Raw genomic sequence first — 23221 nt, forward strand, 5'->3', positions numbered from 1 at the left:
TGAAGCTGTGATATCCTTTAAAAATTGTGAAGATCTCAGGTTCACCACAAATAATGAAAAATTATTAAAATAAAAACTTCACGTATTTCAATAAATAACATATTTTTTGGGATATTTTTTTTTTTTCAAACTATGATTTTCTTTTTTCTACCTACTGTTCTGAATAAAAACAGGGTACAAATAACAACAATATAATACAATATGATATAATAGGCTATGAGGGTAGTTTGTGTATAGGGTGCAACATAATCTGTGCTTCTTTTTACTTTCTATTACTAAAGTAATTAGAAAGTATTGTTTTTTAAACAGAGAATTGGAGGAATGTGAATTTGAATGGCTAATTCCCAAGGACACACTTGTGAGATTAAAGTTTTCATTTTTTTTCTGAAAGGTTTAATAGAGGGAACTGTAACAACGAAGGTCTTATTGTCTCCAAATCGAAGGGACAAGGAGGACAGGATAGGAGAAAGCCAGCCGTTCCGAGAACGAACCTTGTCTCTTTATTATAAAGTTCGCCCCGGACGGGAATTGAGCACGCAAATTAGCGCTTACAAAGCAGACACGCTATCATTCAAGCTAACCCAAGTCGCGGGTTTGATTACCGCCCGGGGCATATTTTATCTTAAACAGATATGGTTAGTTCTTGAAAGGTACATTTTTTTTTTTTTTTTTTTTTTTTTTTTTTTAAAAAAAAAAATTGTGGAGCTGGTTTAAAGTAGAGAGATTATAAGGCAAAGTGGCTTCAGCAGCATAAATGAATAGTTTAATAGTGGGAGCTTGACTAGTATGAATTTTGCTGATTAATACAATTTTTTGGGTTATAATGACAGGAATAAAAAACATAGAAATTAATTTATTTATTAATTAATTTCAATTATTATATATTTCTTGGACCTAATTAATTTTAAGTTTTGACCCATAAATTAGAGTGCTAGGGTAGGGACTGGGACATAAGTTTGAAGGGATAGAGTATTTCTTTCACTCCCAATCTAAATGCATAGAAAAATCATGGTCGAAAAAAAAAAAAAAAAAAAAAAAAAAAAAAGTAAGTGGAATGTTTCTAAAACTGTGTCCATGTCCAATTGTCCACACATAGTCGACCGGCCATCGATCGATATCGACCGACACGTCCACACTTCCTCGACAACATAGCTTCATCTCGTCGATCGACGGCCGGTCGACTATGTTTGGACACACCTTAAACGAAGATGAAGTAAGTATTTTGAGTGTAGAAAATCTTTTTACACCCAGAAATGCATAGAAATCATTTTAAGTTTCGACCCATAAATTAGAGTGCTAGGGTAGGGACTGGGACATAAGAAGTTTGAAGGGATAGATAGAGTATTTCTTTCACTCCCAATCTAAATGCATAGAAAAATTATGGTCGAAAAAAAAAAAAAAAATCACAAATACGTGGAATGTTTTTAAAGGTGTGTCCATGTCCAATTGTCCACACATAGTCGACCGGCCATCGATCGATATCGACCGACACGTCCACACTGCCTCAACAACATAGCTTCATCTCGTCGATCGACGCGACCGTCGACTATGTTTGGACACACCTTAAACGAAGATGAAGTAAGTATTTTGAGTGTAGAAAATCTTTTTACACCCAGAAATGCATAGAAATCACGGTCGAAAAAAGGACGTGAAATGGTACTAAATATTTTACTTTCTATTTTTACATTTTTTTTTTTTGTTTTGTATTTTACTTACACATTTTAACTAACCACATCACAAAAAAGAGTTGTACTACTTCTAGAAGTGCACTAATGGCACCAGTGCGAAGGATATAAAATCTCAGAAATATTGCTTAAGTTACTAGAATACACTCTAACAGAATAACACCTACAATCACTTGAACTTTTGGAAATGAGATTCAGAGTGCAGCAGAGAGCAAAGCTCATAACACCTACATAGTACAAACTTACAATCACTTAAACTCTTGTGAATGAGATTCAGAGTGGAGACAAGAAGCAGAGCTTTCACCCTCTGATGCCGTCGAAAAGAATAGAGAAGTTTAGTTTTTGTTATAGGAACATTGAATACTTTTCTGTAGTCAATGTTATTGAATAAAGATGTAATATTTCTCCTATGATCAGGGCCTCATTTCACGAAAGCATGGAATAGTAGTTACAAGTGTAGAAGTTAACCTAGCCAAAGGGGTGCACAAGCCAGTGCATTCGTGATGCCGGTCCCAATCCCGGGTAAATAGGGAGGGTTGGTGTTAGGAGGGGCATCTAGCTGTAAAGAACCCCGCCAAAACTAAAACCATGCCAGTCGCAGCTAGTCACACCGACCCTATAATGGGAAAAGGCTAGGAAGAAGACAATTTTGTAGAAGTTACCCAAAGTAATAATAGTTTATATACCTAGATAAGTCATTTATTTATCATTATTGCAACTTTTACACATGTAAGTTATTATTGTTGTAACTTTACACTTGTAACTTCTATTATTCGATACATTCGTGGAACGGGCTACAGGCCTTCAATAACATTGACCGTTTTAGTCCAGGGGCCAAGGCACCTCACTGGTGCTGACTGGACGCGTTCATACTGAGCTTAATCTTATCATACTGCCTCACCTTGTCCGGTATACTAGCCTCCTCGATCGGTAACCTCTCCGCCAGCTCATTCAAACTCATGATGAACTGAATCTTCTTGCTGAACTTGCTGCTGATGAACGGTTTGCTCATCACGATGATTGTCTTCAGCCAGAACGTGGCGTGGACGAGGTAGAGCTGCTTGAGATTCTTTTTCAACTTCCGATCGATCATCTGGTAGCAACGTTTCAACCAGGAGAACGTTGGCATGTTGTGACGACTCGTCGCCCCGTGCAGGTACACGAGTACGTAGTCTTCTGTGATAAGCTGGTCCAGCGTGTGAAGGACGTAGAAGAAGAGGTTATCCATGACGTAGTGGTAGTCCGCGCGGCTGTGGTGTGGCAGGAAGCATGCGCTAAACACAATGATAGCGTTGTGGCAGCCCTCCGCCAGGTACCCACCGTGCGAGAGCACCCTCTTGTACGGCTCTATCACCTTCATGTCTATCCGCTTTTCAACGCCACTCACCACACAGATTTTCCACCGCCTGCCTTCCTCTCGCTCTTCCTTCGCGCTCAACTCCTGGATTTCCAGGTCATCATCGGAGAGATTGAGTTGCTCGAGGATCGAGTTCTCAAGGTCGTCGTCCGCGTTGCTTGGCGTAAGGAGTTCATCGAGGTCTTCGTCTGACAGACTGGCGAGGTCGTCTTCCATGAGGTTCCCGCTGAACAGGTCTGTACTCAGGAGGAGCTTCTTCCGACTCTGATGGTTGCCTTGAGCACCGCTATGACTGTCACTTGTAGCGACACTCTTGCGGGCGTTCTTGACGAGTTTCACCCCGTGACAATCCTGAGACACGATGGTATCATAGACACTCACATCCTCATCATCACTAACATACAATCGTCTTCCATGAGGTTCCCGCTGAACAGGTCTGTACTCAAGAGGAGCTTCTTCCGATTCTGATGGTTGCGCTGGGCACCGCTATGGTTATCACCCGGGGGAGGGACACTCTTTCGGGCGTTCTTGACGAGTTTCACCCCGTGACAATCCTGAGACACGATGGTATCATAGACACTCACATCCTCATCATCACTAACATACATCACCTTGCTTGCACCAAGCGCTGAGGAAATATCGTCCTCAGCGTTTGTACTCAGGTAGCGGTGTGATCGCTCATTCAAAGCTTCTAATTCGGACTGACGCACGGACGTAGCTCCATTAGCTTCTGCCGCGGATTGGAGGGTTTTGTGTAAGTCTTGCGATTGCGTTTTGTTCAGATACGCCCGCACTTGGGCGTTGATATCATCGTACTTCTTCAGATAGGATTCGGCCGAAATGTTGTTGGTAAAGTCGGATGCGTTGAGACTGCTCCGCGCGAGCGTGACGCTTTCAAAGCTGGTGCTCGCTGACGGATTGGTTCGGATAGTCGTGCTGGGTGATAAGGTCCGGATGGGACTAGCGGACGCATTGCTTCGTATACAGTTCATTTCAGTTTCCTGACTCCCGTTAGGTGTCTCACTGCCTTGGACACATAGAGGATTCGGACCGCTAGTAGCACCTTGGCAACTCCTCTTATAGCGCTTCAAACAGATATCGTCTATACTTTTGTTTAGAACAGGACTGTTCGGGAAGTCGAGAGGTTCATTGCAGTACTCCTGGTCTGTTCTGTCCAAGGCGTGCTGTTCCAGAGGATGAGATTGCACAGGGAGACTGTTCAGTTTCAACTTGAGGGGAGTGGTTTGTAGCGGTGTTGTCTGAGGGGTATGGAACACGACTTTCGGATTGAGGTTGGCGTTTAAACTGCTTACCTTCTCTAGGAGATCGCTCACTTTGGTACTGAGATCTTTCTCTTGCCTATCTTTCTTTTCCCTATTGAGATCATTTTGAGTTACGGAATGATTAGTAGGATTATTATTGAGATTGAGTTCACTAGGTTCCGTCATATGAACGGGCGTATTGGTTTCTATCACATTCGCAGATATGTTTGTGCTATCACTATTGTTATTGGACAATTCGGTAACGGTTTCCACATCGTTTTCAGGAGTGTTGCAATTGGCGTTGTTGTTTTCAATACTTCTAGCATGACTATTAAATCTACGGGAGGGAACTTTGTGACTATCAAACAGATCGTCGCTGTCAGGGCTGTCTAGCTCTGGCGTAAGATTGTGATAGTTGTTGACTAGACCTATGTTGTTTTGGGTATCTCTGTTCAGTGCGGTGGAGTTCTTTTCAATGATTTGCTCGAAACTGCTGTTCATGAGTTTCTCTTTGGTAGCTTTTCTTTCTTGACTACCCTCAATGATTGGTTCAAAACTGTTGGTAAGTGACTTGTCACCACCAACGTATTGGTCCGTTTTTGCCAAATCATTATCCAGTACTTCCCCATGGTCACGAGATCTACTGTTATCTCTACTTCTTTTTAGATTGTCCTCACCGTTTGTCTCCCGGCGATAGCTATTGACATGATTTTTGATCATCTGTTGATCCGGTTTGTGGTTGGCACCGGTTTCCGGGTTTTCTTTACAACGGTTCTCCATTGTGGTAACGTATCAACGTCTCTTCTCACTTGATCTCTTCTATTGAACTTGTTCGCTGTGCGGATGTTTCTCATGAATTCTTGTTCCTTCACGCAGTCTTCTTTAACTTTTTTCTTTCACTGACCCAGTTTATACTGTCTTCAAAATCTAGTTTGATGTTTTGACCTATTTCTTTTTTAGTTACCTAAAGTTTTTCTTGGGGATCTTTTCTTCTTTGAAACGATTCGACTGGAATCTTCATCAGACACCTTGAACAAACAAACCACAGTGCACAATATTTGAGTCTATGGTTGTATTGGAAACAATGGACAAATCTGGAAAAGGGGTTTAGGGCGGATGTTCCAAATTTTGGATGGACTAATGCGAACAGAAACACACATGCTATACCAAAAGAATGTGGAAAAAAAACTACAAAATAATGAAAATGAAAAACAAGAAAAAATAGCTTTCTAAGAACAACAAACTCATATAATGATGTGTAATAGGCAGTAAAGAATTCCTGGGTTGGTTAATATCTAAGTACATACGGTCAAGAAACACATAAGTAGTACCTACACCTACCTACCTACCTATACCTACAGCTCAGTAGTTCAAGTTAAGTTTCTATGGGAATATATCAAAGTACAATAAATAAATAATAATAAAAAAAAAAACAATAGATAAGTACCTAAATGAAAATTGAAATAACCTATAGTCTGTACAGATGAAAAGACATACATAACAGAAGTTATTTTATACCCAATTTTCCCTGGTATAAGGATCTTTTCCTTGAGACCTAAGTCAACAAAGTAAGTACACAATCGACATAGTTTTGTAACAGGGCTCCTCTTCTGAGGGTACATCATTTTGGGCCCTGATTATAAGTACATAACCACATAATTATTTACAAACAATAATACTCGTATAATACATGTTTGTTCTTTGTAGGTTCCCTAACAGCACAAGGCTAGCATTTCACTAAGAGATCGTCACTAACAGATCCTTCAAGAACACAATGATTTCATTTTCCACCAGGGAGTTTTTACTATTCCTATTGATCTTCTCCAGATACGATTTGATGGCGTTCAAACATTTCTCCTGCTGTTCCAGCTTCTCCATTTTCACTTTCAATTCATGTTCCGTGTTCATAAACTTCATGTAGATTTGTTTCTTGCTCTCCATCAGATTGCTTAGGTCGTTCTCCTTCAAATCCAAGTTGAGTAGGTATTAGATTCATAACTTGGAGAAGTATGAATCCCATTGATTACCTAGGTAATAAGAAGATTGAAAGTTGAAATTATGTACAGTAGAATCCCAATTTTATGAACCTCGGTTATATGAACCCTTGGTTTTATAAACTCAAAAATCCAAGCTTTTATTAATTTTTTACTTGAAAATCAGATTTTTTCTTATAATGCAAACCAAAATTTCCAATTTTTTATTTGAACCCTGACAGAATTTGTAAAGATTGAAAACAATAATGCTAATATGAACATATTTTGTCCTTTTAGTTACATAATATGTCATTAAAAGGACAAAATAATCAATAAATAAGCATGTACTGTAAAAATTTGCCAAGTTTTCTCTTTCTAATGTAACCTTGATTTTATGATCTTTTATATGGAACCCTGATATTATGAACTACCCTTGGTCCCAATTAGTTCATAAAATTGGGGTTGTACTGTACCAAGATTGATAAAAAAAAACTATTGAATTTGTAGTAAAAAAATAAAAATAAATAATAACTACCTAAATTTCCTTTCCATATTTCAGTTGAAAAGGCCACTCTCCTTGTCGGTAACAGACGAGAAAGTAGCAAAGAAAAAGTCAAAGCTCATGTTGTATTTAAAACACCAGGGAGAGAATGCTCGGGTGTATGACACAGGACTTCCACTATTATATCACATAAAAAGTTTGTTTTCACTCTTTTACAGAATTTCAAAAATGTGGCTTGTGCCCCTTTGTACTGTGAGGGACAATATGATTGTGTTGTTGAAACCCTAGAAATCAATAATATTATTAAGAGCCTATTTTTCTTTGAAGGTAGTGCACCTGCCTTGTGAGTGCTAAGGTTTGATTCCCACCAAGGGGGAAGTTTATCCCAAACTGATAAGGTACATTCTCGAAACAGCTGACTCTGCTATTCTGTCTTCCCTCTCTATTTGATTTTGGGATGATAAGACCTTTTTTATTACCATTCCCTAAGTATATCTTTTTTTTTCCTTTATCTTAATGATGTCTCTCTTTTTCCACGTCTCAGATGGTGTAACATATCCAAAAAGAAAATAGACCAAGTCATACTCCTGGTGAATGAAGGCCTTAGCCTCTGCTATTCTGTCTTCCCTCTCTATTTGATTTTGGGATGATAAGACCTTTTTTATTACCATTCCCTAAGTATATCTTTTTTTTTCCAAGTCTTTATCTTAATGATCTCTCTCTTTTTCCACGTCTCAGATGGTGTAACATATCCAAAAAGAAAATAGACCAAGTCATACTCCTGGTGAATGAAGGCTTTAGCCTCAACGAAACTAACCAATGTAGTGAAAACCACAAAATTATTACCAATCCATTTAGTGATGAAAAATCCAATGAAATAAGCAACCAATTTAGTAAAAACAACCACAAAATTATTACCAATCTATCTAGTGATGAACAATCCAATGAAATAAGCAACCAATCTAGTAAAAACAACCACAAAATTATCACCAATCAGTCTAGCGATAAAAACTCCAAAATAAGCAACCATTCTATTGAAAACGCCCACAAAAATTTGGACGAACCCAACAAAGCCCCAGAAATGAGTAGTTCACATAAGAGATTAATTGAAGAAATGTTACAGGGTTCGTCCAACCATTCTCTAGTCATAGGTCACACCAGACAGACAGTTAGGTCCCATTTACACGCCCTTAGCCTGAACGACTACATCATGTTTGCCCACGAGCTACCAGGACTGCGGGACAGGTTTGTCAAAATGGAAGTCATACCTCCAAGTAGCTACACGACGAGTTTGGTGCATGAGCTAGTCATGTCATCAAGACACACAGAAGCACAAGGCAAGTTATTCATTCCACATCCTATCAATGATTTTATGTCCTATTACTTATTTGTTAGATGGTGTAGTGGTCAAGACACTCGCTTAGTAAACAGGAGGGCATGGGTTCAATCCCAGCCAAGGTATGGAATTTTATCCTTAAAATAATTTGAGAATTTTGACCACAGTAATATTAGTAGCCTTCTACTGGAGTAAAATGGCTTTTCAGGCCTATGTGAACAGTATAAATAAGCACTAGGTATTATTAGCCAGCCTAGTTAGTAGTTAGCATGGAGGGGAATGCAGCTACCTTGTAAGTGCTAGGTTGCAGGTTCAATTCCTGCCTGGGGCAGACTTTATCCTAAACAGATGAGGTAATGACTGGCTCATATGATCTCAATTTCTTTTCAGACATGACACCAAGCAAAGAGACATCACTGCCTTCTAATGTTACCAATTCTACACATTCACCATCTCAAACAATCAAAAGCGCATTCCCCATTGGTACACAACCAGTAAGATCAGCTAATACTGATTCCCTGTCAGCTACATCTCAAAATACGAAGTCACAGTCTCAAAATATTGAATCAGCATCTCAAAATACCAAGTCACAGTCTCAAGATATTGATGCAGCATCTCAAAATACCAAGTCACAGTCTCAAAATATTGAATCAGCATCTCAAAATACCAAATCACAGTCTCAAAATATTCAGTTAGCGTCTCAGAATATCAAGTCAAAGTCTCAAAATATTGAGGCAGCGTCTCAAAATACCAAGTCCAAATCAGAAATACCTCTAAATGACGAGTCAAAATCAGCAACATCTCAAAATGCAGAATCCCAATCGGTAGCTCCTGCCAAGAGAAAATCTTGTGAATCCAAATCAGTTGAAGATAAATTCCCCCGTACCATGCTGTTGCTATCAGCACTGCAAATGATTGAAGAAGATTATCCTATCCCGTTGCGTGGGGAATTGAGTGCCAAGTAAGACTTTTTGTAGGTGATTTTCTTAAAAAGGAAGTCTTCAAAGACTTTTGCAAACCATGTTAGGTTAGAGTGGTTAGACCCGATTTTTTTATTTTTATTATTAATAATATTGTTCAAACTTAATCTCATTGTCAGCTCCCATGGTGTAGTGGTCACTGCACTCGCCTTGCAGGCGGGAGACCCGGGTTCGATTCCTGACGGGATAAAAATAAATAAATAAATGTATCATGCAAATGATCGATTCCATGACTGGCTGTTGCAGGGCCCACTCAGCCTCGTGGGGATAATGAGTAGCTATGTAATAGTATAGGTAAATGTGCATAGCTACCGGTGCCAGCATGATAGGTACGTGTAAACATTTGGCACTGGGTTATTGAGATATTTGGAAAATCCTACAACGCTGCAGTGAGCACCAAAGTTATGATATAATAACACAGAGAAACGGCATTTATTTATTTCAGATTCAGCAAATATATCAACACAAAGGAAGTGTATGCAGAAGTGACCCCTACATCTCCCCTGTATGGTTTGGACTGTGAAATGTGCGGAAAGCCGTTTCACACGACGTCCTGATCTCTGAACTTTAAAATAGAGCTTTTTAGTGATTTTCCTATTTAAATTCACATAATTTTCTCCCATTTTAAATAAATAGAACTTTTTTAATTCCCAAATCAACTTCCTCTGTTATTTTTGTATTTTTTCTGGATAGTAAGGGTCATTATCATCTGTGACGTAAAGTGAGAACTGCATCAACTTCTCATGAACATTTCTCAAATCTATGCTTACTCTCTTGAAACATTTTGTGTTGTTCACACTAATCTTGTGTGCTTGTTCTCGTTGCTCAGTTTGATCATGTCTTGTAGTTTCTCAATGAGGACTTGCTTGTCACTACTCTCCTGTTCCAGCACAGCCAGTCGCATTCGGATACTTGTTTGTTCTCGTTGCTGAGTTTGATCATGTCTTGTAGTTTCTCAATGAGGACTTGCTTGTCACTACTCTCCTGTTCCAGCACAGCCAGTCTCATTCGGATACTTGATTTAGAGTGCTTAGTCCTTTTATTTTGATTAATTTAAAATTTGTCATCCTTGTATTAATGTTCTCTTCTTTCTCATACTTCTTTCCTGTTTGATTAACAGTTTGTAGGGTGAATGGTGAAAAAGAACCAGCTTACAAACAAATTGAGCAAGAGATTGAAAATATCATTGATGATCAAGGTATCTTTGAAGGGGAAAAAATGTTGGACAAAATGACTTGTTATAGAAGGAAGAAAGAAACATCGGACTCTTGTGAATTTCCTCAAAAATGAAATTATGCATAAGTTGAAAACAAAAGTTTCCTGAGAACACTAACCAAGCTTGTTGAAAAATGGACACAAATCGACAAGAGACAAGCAACAATTTCATCAACTTCTACTACTCGAACACACACAAGATTAGTGTGAACAACACAAAATGTTTCAAGAGAGTAAGCATAGATTTGAGAAATGTTCATGAGAAGTTGATGCAGTTCTCGCTTTACGTCACAGATGATAATGACCCTTACTACCTGTTCCTGTGTGAGTTGGATCAGGAAGCTTACACCCTGTATAAAGAAAACTATAATATCAACATTCCATTTGATCAGTTCCCCAAACAGATGATCAAGTTCCTAAATGAAAATAACAATGCTACTAATGACAATACTGTGAACAGTATTGAGTTGGTTATTGTTGAAGATTTTAAGAAAAGAATAAGTGGAGATTTTGTCAACAAAGAATCCCCCCAAGTGCGAAATAAGGAAAATATCTTGGACAATTCAATACCTCTCGATTATACAAAATCCCATGCCCACTCTAGATCTCCAAATGTAAATGAATCAACACCAAATAGATATATTATTGAGTACCCCAGGGAATCACCGACACCAAAAGAGGAACTCTTGTATTTCAAAATCATCGAGAAAAACAACTTCCGAGCACTCACACTGTTGAAATTGAAAATCAAAAAAGCCACCAGCAATGATATGAAGCACTTCTTCAACAATAGAATCAACAAGTTGATCTCACACATTGAGCTCAAAAATAGAAACGAAGCGACGAGCGCGGAGAAAATGAGAAATTTGGAGAGCAAAATTGAAGACATGGAGAGAGAAATCGATCGACTCAACTGTCAAAGTAAAGAAGACAAAGGAGAAATGAAAAGAAGTGTGGAGGCGAAATACGAACATCTGATCAGAGAGAAAAGCGATACCATTCAGAAGAAAAATGAGAAAATCAGTGAGTTGCAAACCGATAAGAATAGAATTGTTGAAGAAAACAAACGTCTCAATGCTATCATATCGGATCTGAAAGAGAAAAGAAAGGAGAAATGAAAAGAAGTGTGGAGGCGAAGTACGAACATTTGATCAGAGAGAAAAGCGATACCATTCAGAAGAAAAACGAAAAAATCAGTGAGTTGCAAACCGATAAGAATAGAATTGTTGAAGAAAACAAACGTCTCAATGCTATCATATCGGATCTGAAAGAGAAAAATAAAGCCATTCCCGAACTGAACGATAAAATTAAAAATAAAAACAAGAGGATCGAATCCTACGAAACGGACTTGAAGGTGTATCAGAACAAAAACAAAAAGTGTCTGGAAGAGCTACACGAGAAGGAGAAATTCATAGCAAGTATCCGAATGCGACTGGCTGTGCTGGAACAGGAGAGTAGTGACAAGCAAGTCCTCATTGAGAAACTACAAGACATGATCAAACTGAGCAACGAGAACAAGAACCAACTCGAGAACAACCTGAAGAATCGCGAAGAAATCAACACGAAGAAATACGAGTCCATTAACGTCCTCAAGAAAGAACTCCTCAAAGCCAATGAGATTATTAGCAAAATGACGCGCGAGAACACAGAACTGAACAAGAAACTCACAGACATGATGGCGAGTTACAAAAACATCAAACACTTGTACAACCAACAACTCGAGGATATTAAAGAATACAAAACCAACTTGGATTTGAAGGAGAACGCTGTCGAGCATTCATTTCGAAATGTGCATTGAGCAATCTGAAAAATAATGAAAAAATCAATAAAATATTTTTGCTTTGCACCTATTCCTGTAAGGTCACTGAACCTGGCCAATACTGCAAGTGGTCAATATTTTGACAAGTGAACAGTATGAGATTTTACCTAAGAATCACTTTTGCAGTTTACTACAAGGGCCTTGAGTTCAGAGCACATCAATGCCTATCCAGCAATGGGAAAACTTGATTTGAAATTTTACACACCACCAGGGTTCAAACCAAGGACCTCCAGGCTAAGAGTCATTCCTCTAACCACTCAGCTATAGAATATGAATAACTTTTGACATGCAATGTGGATATTGGTTAACAGCATGTTCCTTCACAGCTAAGCACACTTACCCTAGTAGGAAGAATCTTGGAACTATTTCAAAGTTATCTGTACATGTAGGGCCTTACAGACTTACCTAATGCTTTCCAAGTGTCTAAAGGTAGGGATACAAGTAAAATTAATTGATTTTTGATGAATTTGATAAGAAATGAATCAAAGTTAGATTTAGGGCCTTACAGACTTACCTAAACCTAATGCTTTCCAAGTGTCTAAAGGTAGGGATACAAGTAAAATTAATTGATTTTTGATGAATTTGATAAGAAATGAAACTTTGAAAATTTTATTTTTTGAAATATCAAAATTTCAGTCACCTCACCTGTGAACCCCCTGCACTTGCTCCGTGCTACGGGTCTGGAATCAAAGGTTCGTCCAGAAGACATGCATCGAGCTAATTAAAAAAATTTCAGTCACCTGTGAACCCCCTGCACTTGCTCCGTGCTACGGGTCTGGAATCAAAGGTTCGTCCAGAAGACATGCATCGAGCTAATTAAAAAAATCATAAAATATGACGTAAGATTGCCAGAAAAAATACAAAAATAACAGAGGAAGTTGATTTGGGAATTAAAAAAGTTCTATTTATTTAAAATGGGAGAAAATTATGTGAATTAAAATAGGAAAATCAATAAAAAGCTCTATTTTAAAGTTCAGAGATCAGGACGTCGTGTGAAACGGCCTTCGTAAAAAGTTCGAACACAGCCACTCCAGTCTCGCATTGTTTACATTTTTCGATTTTGTGTTTTCTGAATTTTTTGTCGTTTGATAAGTGCTGAAAGTGAAAATGGAGAAGCTGGAAAAGCAGGAGAAATGTTTGAACGCCATCAAATCGTATCTGGAGAAGATCAATAGGAATAGTAAGAATTCTCTGGTGGAAAATGAAATCATTGTGTTCTTGAAGGATCTGTTAGTGACGATCTCTTAGTGAAATGCTAGCCTTGTGCTGTTAGGGAACCTACAAAGAACAAACATGTATTATACGAGTATTATTGTTTGTAAATAATTATGTAGTTATGTACTTATAATCAGGGCCCAAATTGATGTACCCTCAGAAGAGGAGCCCTGTTACAAAACTATGTCGATTGTGTACTTACTTTGTTGACTTAGGTCTCAAGGAAAAGATCCTTCAGGAAAAACTGGGAAAAAAATTACTACTTTTTAGTTTTCAAGTTTTTTACCTACCCATACATATGATTTTAATGATACATTTGTAAGTAGGTAGGTACTTTCAATTTTTATGTAGGTATATATTGTAGGGTTTTCCAAAATTGTACTTCGATGTAAGTACATATCCGATGCCATAGAACTACTGAGCTATAGGTAATGAAATGAAATGAAACTAATTAGGTACTATGTACTTATTGTACTTTATTAATCAACCTAGGAATTTCTTACTTAATAATCTACTTGATTACCTGCCTATTACATATCATTATATGAGTTGATTGTTTTTAGAACGCTATTTTTGCTCGTTTTTCATTTTTATTATTTTGTAGATTTATTCCCTTATTTTTTACATTATTTTGGCAGCATGTGTGTGTTTCTGTTTGCTGTAGTCCATCAAACATTCCAAATTTTGCAAGATTCGCCCTAAACCCCTTTTCCAGATTTTTCCATTGTTTGTTTCCGATACAACCATAGACTCAAATATTGTGCACTGTGGTTTGTTTGTTCAAGGTGTCTGATGAAGAGCCAAGTCAAAACGTTTCAAAGAAGAAAAGATCCCCAAAATAATCATTAACATAAAAAAGAAATAGGTCAAAACATCAAACTAGATTTTGAAGACGGTATAAACTAGAAAACTGGGTCAGTGAAAGAAAAAAGTTAAAGGAAACTGCGTGAAGGAACAAGAATTCATGAGAAACATTCATACAGCGATCAAGTTCGATATTAGAAGAGAACAAGTGAGAAGAGACGTTGATACGTTGTCACAATGGAGAACCATAAAGAAAATCTGGAAAGCGGTGCTAACCACAGATCGGATCAACAGATGATCAAAAACCATGTCAATAGCTATCGCCGGGAGACAAACGGTGAGGACAATCTGAAAAGAAGTAGAGATAACAGTAGACCTCGTGAACACGGGGAAGTGCTGGATAATGATTTGGCAAGCAAAACAGACCAATACGTTGGTGGTGACAAGTCGCTGACCAACAGTTTTGAACCAATCATTGAGGGTAGTCAAGAAAGAAAAGCTACCAAAGAGAAACTCATGAACAGCAGTTTCGAGCAAATCATTGAAAAGAACTCCACCGCACTGAACAGAGATACCCAAAACAACATAGGTCTAGTCAACAACTATCACAATCTTACGCCAGAGCTAGACAGCCCTGACAGCGACGATCTGTTTGATAGTCACAAAGTTCCCTCCCGTAGATTTAATAGTCATGCTAGAAGTATTGAAAACAACAACGCCAATAGCAACACTCCTGGAAACGATGTGGAAACCGTTACCGAACTGTCCAATAACAATAGTGATAGCACAAACATATCTGCGAATGTGATAGAAACCAATACGCCCGTTCATACGACGGAACCTAGTGAACTCAATCTCAATAATAATCCTACTAATCATTCCGTAACTCAAAATGATCTCAATAGGGAAAAGAAAGATAGGCGAGGAAATTCACAAGAGTCCGATGTTTCTTTCTTCCTTCTACAACAAGTCATTTTGTCCAACATTTTTTCCCCTTCAAAGATACCTTGATTATCAATGATATTTTCAATCTCTTGCTCAATTTCTTTTTAAGCTGGTTCTTTTTCACCATTCACCCTACAAACTGTTAATCAAACAGGAAAGAAATATGAGAAGGAAGAGAACATTAATACAAGGATGACAAATTTTAAATTAATCAAAATAAAAGGACTAAGCACTCTAAACACAGAGAAATAAAAGACATTCTGACATGCATGCTACTGTTGAATCAAATGAAATGCAAATAAGAAAAGGAATAAATAAAATTAAATAAGAAATAAATAAATAAAAAAGAAAAGCAAATGATTTAAAATAAAGAAAGACCATGACTGGATTGAATTAAATTAATTAGGTAGGTACTTGGAAGGATTGGTAACACTTGGGGATTCTTGAATAGAATAAGCTGGTTTATAAGAAACCCTTCACAACAAAAGGAAGAGTTTGATAACTGAGGTAGTTAATAAATTCATTAGGTAGGTACTTGGAAGGATTAGTAACACTTGGGGATTCTTGAATAGAATAAGCTGGTTTATAAGAAACCCTTCACAACAAAAGGAAGAGTTTGATAACTGAGGTAGTTATTATCTTCCATGCTAAGACCACACTTAAAGTTAGGTAAACTTGAAGATAACCTAAGATTTAATGGACAAAAATCCTTGCCCTCAAATTGGACTGAAATTTTGACCTATCAGATGTTTGAAATTGATGCTTCAGTGCAGCTTAAAAGTCAGGGTAACTGTTCATAAATATGGTCCTAAGATTAACTTGTGTGGACCCAGACAAAATAACCGTGTTCTTCACCTAACATTCATGTTTGTCCTAGACTACCTTTCAAAAGGTTCTCTTTACAATACTGATTCCCTAATTGGATTGGGGACTGTGTGATGATGGATTAAAACTGGACACAGATATCACATCATTGGCTAATGATTTAAAAGTTTATGAACCCTTTTCATAAAAAAACTCCAATATTATTGGCTATCAAGCCAATGTTTGCAGCTAAATTTTTTGTCATACTTACATGGGCTAGTATAGGTACCTATAATCCCCAATAACTTTGGGGTACTTATCCAGAAAGCTAGGCCCTAACCGGACTCTGTATGGCCGAGCTTGAATTCAAAGGCTTTTTTGTAATCTCATGAAGAAAGTTGAGCCTCTTATCACAATCTAATCAATAAGATAGGATTTAAGCCCTTGAATGGGATAGGCAAGCCTAGTTTTTTCTTTCTTGACAAAATGTGAACACAGTGGTGTGAATGACCTCGCTGAGAATCAATACGTACCTTAATGTTTTTTACAATGAATGAACGTAAATTCCATGAAATTAATGAGCAATTTAATTAATTAATTTCAAATAACCTGATAAAAAATTAATAAATGCCACTTATCAAACGACAAAAAATTCAGAAAACACAAAATCGAAAAATGTAAACAATGCGAGACTGGAGTGGCTGTGTTCGAACTTTTTAGGAAAGCCGTGATCTGTGTGGTGAGTGGCGTCGAGAAGCGGATAGACATGAAGGTGATAGAGCCGTACAAGAGGGTGCTCTCGCACGGTGGGTACCTGGCGGAGGGCTGCCACAACGCTATCACCAATATCCACATTGCATGTCAAAAGTTATTCATATTCTATAGCTGAGTGGTTAGAGGAATGACTCTTAGCCTGGAGGTCCTTGGTTTGAACCCTGGTGGTGTGTAAAATTTCAAATCAAGTTTTCCCATTGCTGGATAGGCATCAATGTGCCCTGAACTCAAGGCCCTTGTAGTAAACTGCAAAAGTGATTCTTAGGTAAAATCTCATACTGTTCACTTGTCAAAATATTAACCACTTGCAGTATTGGCCAGGTTCAGTGACCTTACAGGAATAGGTGCAAAGCAAAAATATTTTATTGATTTTTTAATTATTTTTCAGATTGCTCAATGCATATTTCAAAATGAATGCTCGACAAATAAAGAGGCTGGAAAACAAGAAACGGAAAATGGATGCACTGGTGGAAATTAAGACACTTAATGAAGCTGATAAACAGGTAATTAAATGAACAGTAAAAAAGTTACAAGGGTGGCCTGGGACTTTATGAACACAGGGTATGTTCTTCATATCATAATATGTATTGTATTGTAATAGGTATGTGTCTTTTTCAGATGATGCACCCGTACGTGATCGACACGAGCGTGATTTTCAACACGACCGGCATTCGAACCCACAAACCCAAGCTCAAAATGCTCACCAGTCACTTCCTTGGTCTGGACATTCAAAATCAAGATGGCGGCCATTGTTCCAAGGAGGACGCCATTGCTGCGTTGCGATTGGTCAAGCTGAAACTGAGCAAAGGTAATTTGATTGGCTTAAAATTATAAGATTAGAGGTGGAGGTGGGTGAGGAAATCAAGCACAAAAAGATCATTTAAAATAAATAATTGCCGTTTCTTTGTGTTATCATATCACAACTCCCCTGCTCCCAATGTTTTACTTATCCTGCTGGCACCGATTGGTATTCGCATTTATATTATACTCATTTTCCTCACGAGGCTGAGTGCCAGAGACACAACAACCAGTCACGGAATCAATCATTTGCAATTTGCATTATACAAATTTTTTGACCCCGGTGGGAATCGAACCCGGGTGTTCCGCGTGCAAGGCGAGTGCAGTAACCACTATATATTATGGGAGCTGACTCAAAAAGCTCGTTTCGAAGAATGTCAAGTTTCAAGTCATATAAACCAGTTATTATTGTCTATCAATTTGATCCCCAAGTAATTTCTAATGTTTTTTTTTTTTTTTTTTTTTTTTTTTTTTTTTTTGTAATTAAATTTGAATCTTTTGAACAGAGAAAAATGACAAAAATAGGGTTGCTAGAAACACTAAACACAAATGTGAATAAAAAGGATTACTTGAGATTTACAAGCCATACTCTCCCAAAAGAGCAGGTGGCTAGGTAGGTATTAAATTCATAACTTGGAGAAGTATGAATCCCATTGATTACCTAGGTAATAAGAAGATTGAAAATTGAAATTATGTACAGTAGAACCCCGATTATGAACTTGCTAATATGAACATATTTTGTGCTTTTAGTTACATAATATGTCACCAAAAGGACAAAAAAATCAATAAATAAGCATGTACTGTCAAAATTTTGCCAAGTTTTCTCTTTCTAATGTAACCTTGATTTTATGAACTTTTATATGGAACCCCGATATTATGAACTACCCTTGGTCCCAATTAGTTTATAAAATTGGGGTTGTACTGTACCAGGATTGATTAAAAACTATTTTTTTTTCTTTTTTTTTTGAAATTGTGATCCAGAATTTGTAGTAAAAAAATAATAAATAATAACTACCTAAATTTCCTTTCCATATTTCAGTTGAAAAGGCCACTCTCCTTGTCGGTAACAGATGAGAAAGTAGCAAAGAAAAAGTCAAAGCTCATGTTGTATTTAAAACACCAGGGAGAGAATGCTCGGGTGTATGACACAGGACTTCCACAGAGCCGAATACCCCTGTTCATGAGTGATATACGAGACTTCCTTGTGTATATCGTGTTCAACAAAACCTGCCCGCCATACTGTGAACCTAGGTATGAAAGATATTGTCCCTCAGAACACAAAAAGCATTAGTCATAGCCTTATTTAGTTCTTCAATACTAAGAGGCCTGAACTGGTTACCACAACTGGTTCAAATCTCCGAACCTGATCTTTTACAGGTGACCTGTGTTCAACAAAACCTGCCCACCATACTGTGAACCTAGGTATGAAAGATATTGTCCCTTAGAACACAAAAAGCATTAGTCACAGCCTTATTTAGTTCTTCAATACTAAGAGGCCTGAACTGGTTACCACAACTGGTTCAAATCTCCGAACCTGATCTTTTACAGGTGACCATAAGAGATATTTGAAGAAATTGCTGGTAGGTATTCTTTTATCAAGGAAAATTATATCACATAAAAAGTTTGTTTTCACTCTTTTACAGAATTTCAAAAACGTGGCTTATGTCCCTTTGTACTGTGAGGGACAATATGATTATTGTTTGTTTGTTTGTTACGTTTAACAAGCTATTTAATTACTTGATTTTAAGCTCAAAATAAAGGGACAATATGATTGTGTTGTTGAAACCCTACAAATCATAATAATATTATTAAGAGCCTATTTTTCTTTGAAGGTAGTGCACCTGCCTTGTGAGTGCTAAGGTTTGATTCCCACCAAGGGGGAAGTTTATCCCAAACTGATAAGGTACATTCTCGAAACAGCTGACTCTCTGCTATTCTGTCTTCCCTCTCTATTTGATTTTGGGATGATAAGACCTTTTTTATTACCATTCCCTAAGTATATCTTTTTTTTTCCAAGTCTTTATCTTAATGATCTCTCTCTTTTTCCACGTCTCAGATGGTGTAACATATCCAAAAAGAAAATAGACCAAGTCATACTCCTGGTGAATGAAGGCTTTAGCCTGAACGACTACCTCATGTTTGCCCACGAGCTACCAGGACTGCGGGACAGGTTTGTCAAAATGGAAGTCATACCCCCGAGTAGCTACACGACGAGTTTGGTGCATGAGCTAGTCATGTCGTCAAGACATATGGAAGCACAAGGTAAGATATCCACATCCTATCACCGATTTTACGTCCTATTACTTACTTGTTTTGGTTGTGTAGTGGTCAAGACACTCGCCTAGTAAACAGGAGGGCATGGGTTCAATCCCAGCCGAGGTATGGAATTTTATCCTTAAAATAATTTGAGAATTTTGACCACAGTAATATTAGTAGCCTTCTACTGGAGTAAAATGGCTTTTCAGGCCTATGTGAACAGTATAAATAAGCACTATTATTATTAGCCAGCCTAGTTAGCATGGAGGGGAATGCAGCTACCTTGTAAGTGCTAGGTTGCAGGTTCAATTCCTGCCTAAGGGCAGACTATCCTAAACAGATGAGGTAATGACTGGCTCGTATGATCTCCATTTCTTTTCTTTTCAGACATGACACCAAGCAAAGAGACATCACTGCCTTCTAATGTTACCAATTCTACACACTCACCATCTCAAACAATCAAAAGCGCATTCCCCATTGGTACACAACCAGTAAGATCAGCTAATACTGAGTCCCTGTCAGCTACATCTCAAAATACCAAGTCACAGTCTCAAAATATTGAATCAGCATTTCAAAACACCAAGTCACAGTCTCAATATATTGAGTCAGCATTTCAAAACACCAAGTCTCAGCCTCAAAATATTCAGTTAGCGTCTCAAAGTACCAAGTCCAAATCAGAAATACCTCTAAATGACGAGTCAAAATCGGCAACACCCCAAAATACAGAATCCCAATCGGTAGCTTCTGCCAAGAGAAAGTCTTCTGAATCCAAATCAGTTGAAGATAAATTCCCCCGTACTATGCTGTTGCTATCAGCACTGCAAATGATTGAAGAAGATTATCCTATCCCGTTGCGTGGGGAATTGAGTGCCAAGTAAGACTTTTTGTAGGTGATTTTCTTAAAAAGGAAGTCTCCAAAGACTTTTGCAAACCATGTTAGGTTAGAGTGGTTAGACCCGATTTTTTTTATTTTTTATTATTAATAATATTGTTCAAACTTAATCTCATTGTCAGCTCCCATGGTGTAGTGGTCACTGCGCTCGCCTTGCAGGCGGGAGACCCGGGTTCGATTCCTGGCGGGATAAAAAAAAAAAAATGTATCATGCAAATGATCGATTCCGTGACTGGCTGTTGCAGGGCCCACTCAGCCTCGTGGGGAAAATGAGTAGCTATGTAATAGTATAGGTAAATGTGCATAGCTACCAGTGCCAGCATGATAGGTACGTGTAAACATTTGGCACTGAATTATTGAGATATTTGGAAAATCCTACAACGCTGCAGTGAGCACCAAAGTTATGATATAATAACACAGAGAAACGGCATTTATTTATTTATTTATTCCAGATTCAGCAAATATATCAACACAAAGGAAGTGTATGCAGAAGTGACCCCTACATCTCCCCTGTATGGTTTGGACTGTGAAATGTGCAAGACTTCCAATGACCAGAACGAACTGACCCGAGTTACATTGGTGGATGAACAAGAAAATGTAAGAGCTTTTAGTTTGTTATAATTACAAAATAATTTTTTTTGTTTTGTTTTTTTTTTTTTTTGCTATGTTTTAATTGCCTTTAGAAGTTCAGAAAATAACTGCTAGTGGAGGGTGTCGAAACTTTTAAGCATGGATGGTAGCGCGCCTGTCTTGTAAGTGTTGGGTCTCGGGTTCAATTCCCGGCCATGGTGCACTTCATCCTAAACAGATAAGGTTCGTCCTCGGAACAGCTGGCTTTCTCCCAATCTATCCTCCTTCTTGCGTTTTTATTACAAAATTGTGTTTTTTTTGCTATGTTTTAATTGCCTTTAGAAGTTCAGAAACTAACTGGTAGTGGGGGGTGTCGAAACTTTTAAGCGTGGATGGTAGCGCACCTGTCGGGTTTAATTCCCGGCCATGGTGCACTTCATCCTAAACAGATAAGGTTCGTCCTCGGAACAGCTGGCTTTCTCCCAATCTATCCTCCTTCTTGCTTTGATTTGGAGACGATAAGACTCAGTACTTACAAGTTACAGTTCCGTCTATTAATTTTTTTTCTACTTTATTTAAGAAGTTTACTGATTTTTTATTTTTTATTATTGCTTTTAATTTTAAAAGTAATAATAAAAACATTTAAAAGTAATAATAAATATTAATTTATTACTATTAATAATAAATTATTAATAATAAATAAATAAATTTATTAATAATAAATATTACTTTAATTTTAATTTTTCTAGGTTGTCTACGAGAGTCTGGTGAAGCCGTACAACCCGATCACCAACTACCTCACCGCCTACTCTGGCATAACCCGCGCCCTCCTCGCGCCCGTAGCCACGCGACTGGAACATGTACAGAAAATACTGAGCGAGTTACTCCCCCCGGATGCGATACTGGTGGGCCAGTCCCTCAACTGTGATCTACATGCTCTCAAGGTAAAAGCTTGATTGATTGACCTTTTTCTTTTATTAGTGTGGCTGTGGGACTTTAAACAGGGAGTATACTAGCCTAAATTTTCCCTTGCTAAAGGGATAGCAAAGGTTGAGTGCGAAGTAAAATTTGTAGCCAAAACCAAATGTCAGCCCAAAGCAATCACCCTAGTTTAGGGCCGATTGAGAGGCTGACGAAAAACGCCGACCCCGTCTGTACACGGGAAAAGGCGAAGAAAGAAGATTCCTTACCACAATCAAGGTCTACATGCAAAATTTCGACTTCCTAGGTTGAACAGTAAAAAAGTTACAAGGGTGGCCTGGGACTTTATGAACACAGGGTATGTTCTTCATATCATAATATGTATTGTAATATGTGTCTTTTTCAGATGATGCACCCGTACGTGATCGACACGAGCGTGATTTTCAACACGACCGGGATTCGAACCCACAAACCCAAGCTCAAAATGCTCACCAGTCACTTCCTCGGTCTGGACATTCAGAACCAAGATGGCGGCCATTGTTCCAAGGAGGACGCCATTGCTGCGCTGCGATTGGTCAAGCTGAAACTGAGCAAAGGTGATTTGATTGGCTTAAAACTATAAGATTAGAGGTGGGGGTGATTTGTTTTCTTCTTCTTTTTCAAGAGGTTTGATAGAGGGATTAGACTGCTAAGGTCTTATCGTACCGAAATCGAATAGTGAAGCAAGACAGGATAGAAGAAAGCCAGCCGTTCCGAGAACGAACATTATTCGTCCAGGATAAAATCCGCCCCAGGCGAGAATCGAACCCGCAACCTAGCGCTTACAACGCAGACGCGCTACCAACCAAGCTAACTAGGCTTTCCGTTAACAAATGGAATTTGACCATTCATTTTTTTGCTTTCCCCCCAGATCCTCAATTCGGAGACACGGTAGCACTGCAGAAATGCATACGGAACATCAATTCGAAGCTTTCTTCAGCGAGCGAAGTGCAGAACCTGTTTGCCTACTTTGATAAGATTGTGACCAAGAAGAAAGAAGTGCGGATAGAAAAGACAGGTACAATAAACTGAGATTATTATTTAAATTAAATTAAAATAAAAAAAGTAATAGAA

At 38.0% G+C, this 23221-nt stretch overlaps 4 protein-coding genes across 4 annotated transcripts in view; 3 read left to right on the plus strand and 1 right to left on the minus strand.

Moving 5' to 3' along the window:
- Nucleotides 1–1699: 1699 nt before the first annotated feature.
- LOC103514402 (probable cyclin-dependent serine/threonine-protein kinase DDB_G0292550) lies at nucleotides 1700–16555 on the minus strand. The gene is given in 3 exon segments (XM_026827381.1): nucleotides 1700–3449; nucleotides 3452–5332; nucleotides 16431–16555. Coding segments are annotated over 2 exon segments (2553 nt in total). The 5' UTR covers nucleotides 5085–5332; nucleotides 16431–16555; the 3' UTR covers nucleotides 1700–2529.
- On the plus strand, nucleotides 7008–9652 carry LOC113469556 (probable serine/threonine-protein kinase DDB_G0282963). Its single transcript, XM_026827380.1, has 4 exons — nucleotides 7008–7018; nucleotides 7518–8116; nucleotides 8506–9076; nucleotides 9541–9652. The coding sequence occupies exons 1-4, from the start codon at nucleotides 7008–7010 to the stop codon at nucleotides 9650–9652; spliced, it is 1293 nt and encodes a 430-aa protein (XP_026683181.1).
- LOC108253023 (spindle assembly abnormal protein 6 homolog) lies at nucleotides 10201–12108 on the plus strand. Its single transcript, XM_017446210.2, has 2 exons — nucleotides 10201–11401; nucleotides 11575–12108. The coding sequence occupies exons 1-2, from the start codon at nucleotides 10445–10447 to the stop codon at nucleotides 12106–12108; spliced, it is 1491 nt and encodes a 496-aa protein (XP_017301699.1). The 5' UTR covers nucleotides 10201–10444.
- LOC103514404 overlaps nucleotides 14386–23221 on the plus strand; it is an 11546-nt gene continuing 2710 nt past the window's right edge. The window contains exons 1-10 of the mRNA XM_017446213.2: nucleotides 14386–15030; nucleotides 16589–16764; nucleotides 17060–17174; nucleotides 18509–18720; nucleotides 19526–19731; nucleotides 20113–20599; nucleotides 21070–21214; nucleotides 21937–22131; nucleotides 22515–22704; nucleotides 23019–23165. Coding sequence (XP_017301702.2) covers nucleotides 14386–15030; nucleotides 16589–16764; nucleotides 17060–17174; nucleotides 18509–18720; nucleotides 19526–19731; nucleotides 20113–20599; nucleotides 21070–21214; nucleotides 21937–22131; nucleotides 22515–22704; nucleotides 23019–23165 — 2518 coding nt within the window. The remainder of the gene's footprint in view (nucleotides 15031–16588; nucleotides 16765–17059; nucleotides 17175–18508; nucleotides 18721–19525; nucleotides 19732–20112; nucleotides 20600–21069; nucleotides 21215–21936; nucleotides 22132–22514; nucleotides 22705–23018; nucleotides 23166–23221) is intronic.

Source organism: Diaphorina citri, unplaced genomic scaffold (assembly GCF_000475195.1).
Source record: "Diaphorina citri unplaced genomic scaffold, Diaci psyllid genome assembly version 1.1 scaffold1134, whole genome shotgun sequence".
NCBI classification, from domain to species: Eukaryota; Metazoa; Arthropoda; class Insecta; order Hemiptera; family Psyllidae; genus Diaphorina; species Diaphorina citri.